At 61.5% G+C, this 5,556-nt stretch overlaps 1 protein-coding gene across 1 annotated transcript; it reads right to left on the bottom strand.

Annotated features, from left to right (window-relative positions):
- Positions 1-1,773: 1,773 nt before the first annotated feature.
- Positions 1,774-4,679, bottom strand: DUSP2 (dual specificity phosphatase 2). The gene is made up of 4 exons (XM_061156025.1): positions 4,185-4,679; positions 3,949-4,070; positions 2,792-3,011; positions 1,774-2,667 (listed from the first exon to the last, which is right to left on the bottom strand). Exons 1-4 carry the CDS (start codon positions 4,570-4,572, stop codon positions 2,453-2,455), a joined length of 945 nt encoding a protein of 314 aa, XP_061012008.1. The 5' UTR covers positions 4,573-4,679; the 3' UTR covers positions 1,774-2,452.
- Positions 4,680-5,556: the final 877 nt, after the last annotated feature.

Raw genomic sequence — 5,556 nt, 5'->3', positions numbered from 1 at the left:
AGAGGGCACAGTGCCCGGGGACGGGGTGGGGGGGGGGCACGGCGGGTGGGGGGGTCCGGGGGTGGGGGGCAGTGTTCATTTGGTCTGAGCACAGGGCTGAGCAGACCACAGGCTCTGCCCTCAGCCAGGCTGGCTGAGGTGCACAACTACACACCTGAACACCTTCCCTTCTCGGGTCTTCAGAAGCTAACATTTCCTGAGCACCTACTGTGTGCGGGTGCTGAGCTAAGCCTTTACTTGAATTGACTCACTAATTCTCAGCGCCACACTACTCGGTGGGGGCCGATGACAAAACCCCATTTTACAGACCAGGAAACTAAACTACAGAGAGGTAAGCCCAATCAGGCCCCTAACTGTCAGACTACACTGCCCTCCTCAGGTGTATCCTGCCGGACAGTCAGGACGCCCGGAGGAAGACCCAGCGTGCTGCAGAGGTGACCCTGTGCTGAGTTGGAAGGACAAAATAGAGCTAGCCAGATGACACTCAGGCCCAGAAGGATCGGCGTGGAGGCTGACGCAGGACTGCTGCTCACTGCGCTGTCCCCAGGGCCCCAGTACCCCTGCTCTCTGGAAAACCACAGCACCCCCTTTCCAGCACCCGCTGCTGCTGGCTGGGCCCAGGTCTCACGTCTCCCCAGATACGCCGTCCACTCTGGGCACATAACTCATGCTCAGTGAAGACAGGCTAGTTGGCCGGTGTGAAGAGCAGCGAAGCCCACCCCGGGCCACCTGCCCTCTCCCCCAGACAGCAGGCCACATGCTTTCCGGGGACAGGAATGAGCCCTGGTCGCTACAGGCATTCTGAGGCCAGGGGACCCAGCCCAGGGATGCAGAACAAGAGCTGAGGGACTTCCCTGGTGGCCCAGAGGCTAAGACTCCGCGATCCCAGTGCAGGGGGCCCGGGTTCCATCATGCCACAACTGTGAGTTCACACGCTACAACTAAAGATCTCACATGTCACAACCGGGGCTCCCCAGGTGGCACTAGCAGTAAAAGGGGCCACCTCCCAGTGCAGGAGAGGCAAGAAACCTGGGTTCCATCCCCGGGTCAGGAAGATCCCCTGGAAGAGGAAACGGCAACCCACGCCAGTATTCTTGCCTGAAGAATCCCATGGACAGAGGAGCCTGGTGGGCTACGGTCCATGGGGTCAGACACAACTGAAGTGACTTACCACGCATGCACATACGCATGCCACAGCTGGGGATCCCACATACTGCAGTGAGGATCCATGGTCCCAAGTGCCACAGCTGGGACCCAGCACAAATAAATTTATAATCTTTGGAAGTATGCAATTTGATGAACTAAAAAAAAGAAAGAGGTGAGGGCAGCATTGCCCCAGTACGGGCACATGATATACACAGCCCAGGGGAACCCCAAGACTGGCACACACAGACACACGCCGGTAGGTGTACAGGTCACCAACAGACAGCCATGCCCATAGGAAGACACACACACACACACACACACACTTCACAAAGGAAGTGGGGTCTGACTAGGGCAGAGCTGGGTCCAGCTCTCAATAGTACACAGTCTTCTCCCAAGATCAACACTGATAACTGGAATAAGGCTGGAGCCAGCCTCCCAGAAATCCCCGCTTTTGGCTCTGCCTGGAAAAGAGCACCAACATGGGGAGGACCAGGCTGGGAGGTGAGGTCACCCCTGCACCTTCCTCCTTTCATTTCCCAGACTCAGCCACACAACGGAAGGTGAGGTCTGACTAATAAACAGCTTTGAGCACTTCCCCAGGCGTTGACCTGAGACCAGACGCTTAAGTTGTTTCTTAAACAAAACAATATTTTATTGACACATCCTCAATGTTCCGTATAAATATAAAGTGCTAAGTTTCCAAACCTCCCACCCTCCCCGCTGCCCACAGGGCTGGGAGGAAGTGGAGGAGGGAGTGTTAAATGTCAGTTGAACACAAATAACTTTCCAGCGCCAACACAGGCGTGAAACGCTCCTGCGCACACACGCAAGCAAGAAGTTCAGACCCAGCATCGGCGTCACTTCCCGGAGCCCCGGCACAGGGTTCAGGCTCCAGGCCCCGGGGTGGACCACCCCCTAGAAAGGGGCCCTGGTTGTCACAGCTTGTTCCTTGAAGCCCTCAGGCTGCCAAGAGCTCCAACGGGGTGGTGGGACCAGTGGGAGTCGAGGGTGTAGAGTCCAGTTAGTTTCTGCCAGAGGGCAGGGGAGGAGGGAAGCAGGCACGCCCTCCAACCTCCTTCCGGGATGAGGATGAGGGCTGGCCCTCAACCCCCAGCAGAAGAGCAGCAGGTGAGAAAGTCCAGCAGCCCCGCGTTTCCAGTGCCCCCCTCGGAGGCTTCTCAAGCCCCAAAGGGGCCACTGTCCCTGAGGTGGAAGGGGCCGTGGGGACCTGGGGCCCCCGCTGTCCCCAGGAATCAGAGCTTTGTAAGCCCCCACCCTGGTGGGGTCAGCACAGTGGGGCCCAGCCTCAGTGACAGAGCACTTGAGTCTCAAACTGCAGCAGCTGCCCCATGAAACTGAAGTTGGGGGATATGACTCCCCGGCGTTGCTTCACAAAGTCAAAGGCCTCATCCAGCCGCACACGGCGACTCTGTATCAGGTACGCCAGGCAGATGGTGGCGGAGCGCGAGATGCCCGCCTGGCAGTGCACCAGCACGCGGCCCCCACTGTTCTTCACTGAGTCTGCAAGGGCAATGGGGAGGGGGGAAGCGAGGTCAGACGACCGGAAGGTGGGCAGAGACGAGACAGGCGCCCCGCCTCCTCCCCCGGAATCCCGACAGGCCCCACCCTGTGGCCCACCCCTTACCAATGAAGCCAATGGCCTCTGGGAACCAGGCGCTGATCTCCACCATCTGATTGTCCTCCACAGGGATGCTCTTGTAGCGAAGAAGGCCCTCAAAGTGGTTGGGGCAGCTGGCCGAGACGTTGAGCACGGCGGTGATGCCGCAAGCCCGCAGCCCCTGCAGGTCTGACGAGTGGCTGCAGCTGCCCAGGTAGAGGTAGGGCAAGATCTCCACGGGGCCGCCCTGGACAGGAAAGAGGGATGGTGGTGAGGTCTCCGCCCTGGCCCACGGGGCTTCAAGCCTTCCAGGGGGACAGAGGCAGGGCCGACTGGCCCGGGCCTGAGGAGCTCTTAGCTAGGAGTCGCTGGTCAGGGATCAGACTCGGAACACGGGGGAGGACACATGGAGATACACACCCACCGATACACTCTTTCCCCCCAAACCCCCCTAACTATGCTGCTCACAGGACAAACACAGGCTCACAGTGGCACACACCAGCAACCCCCGCCCAGGCACACCAAAGGTCAGCACCACTGGAGAGCCGAGACACACACTCACCCCACAGGGCTGCGGACGCGGGCGTCTGCGGCCAAAGACACACACACATACACACACACACCCCCCACGGGGCTGTGGATGTGGGCATCTGAGGCCAAAGATACACACACACCCCCCACGGGGCTGCGGACGTGCGCATCTGCGGCCAAAGACGCACACACACACACACACACACACACACACACACACACACACACCCCACAGGGCTGCGGACACGGGCGTCTGCGGCCAACGATATACACACACATACATACGCACACACACACACACCCTACGGGGCTGTGGACATGGGCGTCTGCAGCCAAAGACACACACACATACACACACACACACACACACACACACACCCTACGGGGCTGTGGACATGGGCATCTGCGGCCAAAGACACACACACACACACACACACACACACACACACACCCCATGGGGCTGCGGACATGGGCATCTGCCGCCAAAGACACAGGCATACATACACACACACACACACACACACACACATCCTACGGGGCTGTGGACGTGGACATCTGCGGCCAAAGACACACACACAGGTGACTGTGGTCATGGGCACACTCCTGAGCCCACAACTGGCAGGCGGGACACTGACAAGGAGCCCTTAACTCACCTGGTCATAAGAGGGAGCCCTGGAGTCGGAGCGGTTGTTGTCGTTGTTGTCAGGCGTCATCGCGGGGACCGGGGACTCAGAGCACAGATCGGGGCAGCAGGCTTGAAAGCGATCGAAGCCTCCTGCAGAAAGGACCAAGACACGGTTAGCCGGGAAGGCCCGCCTGGGGTCGGACACCGGACGTCCGCGGGCAGGGGACGCGAGCTGGGGACGCAGGCCGGCCGGCCGGCGCTCACCTGGCAGGAAGCACACGGCGGCGGGTCCCGCGCGGGTCTCGTGCAGGAGCGCGGCGAGCAGTGCGTGGGCCGGGCCGTCGGGCGGGAGGTCGGCCACCGAGGCGCTGCCCTCGTCCAGCACCACGGCCCGCGCCAGCTCCCCGCGGGCCAGGCGCGCCCGCAGCGCGCGGTCAGGCAGCAGGCAGGCGAGGGCGGCGGCTGGCGGGCCCCGCGCGCGGCGGCGCAGCAGCGCGTTCCAGGGGACAGGGCGCGCGGCGCGCACGTGGCGGCGGCAGAAGGCCAGGAAGGGGCGGCAGTCGAGCACCAGCGTGCGCTCAGCCTCCCGAGGCTCCCGCAGCAGCGCGCCCAGCGCCGCGCAGTCCAGCTCTCTCGCCGCCTCCAGCCCCATGTTGGCCCCTGGAAGCTTCCTTCCCCCTCTTCCCGCTCCTCTTCCTCTCCTTCCCCTCTCCCTGCGCGCTCCCCAGGCTCTCGCGGCGGCCGCACTGCCCCAGTCGTCTGTTCCTGACACCCTCTCCAGCGCCCGGGTTTAAGTAGCCTTGGGCCGGCCTCCCGGGTCGCCAAACAAGGGCAAAGCAGGAAGGCGCCGGTGCCGCCCCCGCGGTCTCACGCGGTGCGCAGGCGGGGCGGGCCCGGGACTGGGGCTGGCTCGGGGGAGGGATGCGCTGGTCGAGGAAGCCGGGGACGGCTCTGCAGGGAAGGTGTTTGCCCAAATATCCCCCTCCCACCTTGCCGCCCCAGGGCTTTTTCTGAGCGCTCCCACCCTGGACCTCACTCAGGGCCTTGATGCCCCTTATTAGGCTTCCTCTCCCATTTCCCTGTTCCCTTTCCTTCCCAGAGTCTCCCCTCTCCTAGGAATCTGTTACTACAAAAATTGACCCGCTCAGCGGGTACAGAAGCCAGGTGCAATGCAGGAGACACAAGAGACACAGGTTCAGTCCCTGGGTCGGGAAGATCCCCTGGAGAAGGAAATGGCAACCCACTCTAGTATTCTTGCCTGGAAAACGGGTATGGACAGAGGAGCTGGCTACAATCCATGGGGTCACCAAGAGTCAGACATTGCTGAGCCATTAAGCACGCTGTTACGGAGGATGATGTCCACATTGGTGGTTGGGGACCCATGCTTTGCTGTACCTTTTCTCTTCTTCATAGAGACCCTGGGCGGGAGGAGCTTTTATACCCCCACCCCCACACCACCCGTTTCATGGCTGAGACCAGCACTGCTGCTGCTCAGAGGCCAAGCGCGGCCGGAAGATGGTCCCCTGAGCCCAAGAACCAGAGCACTGGCCTGAGGAGGACCCCTGGGCTGTGGCATGGGGCGGGCAGGGGACCTGTGATGACCTTCCCGTTATTAGTGGAGTGAGGCTTTCTCCCA

Source organism: Dama dama, chromosome 11 (genome assembly GCF_033118175.1).
Source record: "Dama dama isolate Ldn47 chromosome 11, ASM3311817v1, whole genome shotgun sequence".
NCBI lineage: Eukaryota > Metazoa > Chordata > Mammalia > Artiodactyla > Cervidae > Dama > Dama dama.
The sequence above is the reverse complement of the archived record's forward strand: the minus strand, read 5'-3'. Positions and strand labels throughout refer to the sequence as shown.

Bases quoted from the DNA above. Each gene is read 5' to 3' on its own strand.
- DUSP2 (XM_061156025.1), bottom strand. From the start codon at position 4,572: ATGGGGCTGGAGGCGGCGAGAGAGCTGGACTGCGCGGCGCTGGGCGCG. The intron at 3,012-3,948 runs GTGAGTTAAGGG...TTTCCTGTCCAG, and splicing joins GGGCTCCCTCTTATGACCAG to GGCGGCCCCGTGGAGATCTT. The intron at 2,668-2,791 runs GTAAGGGGTGGG...TTGCCCTTGCAG, and splicing joins AGAGGCCATTGGCTTCATTG to ACTCAGTGAAGAACAGTGGG.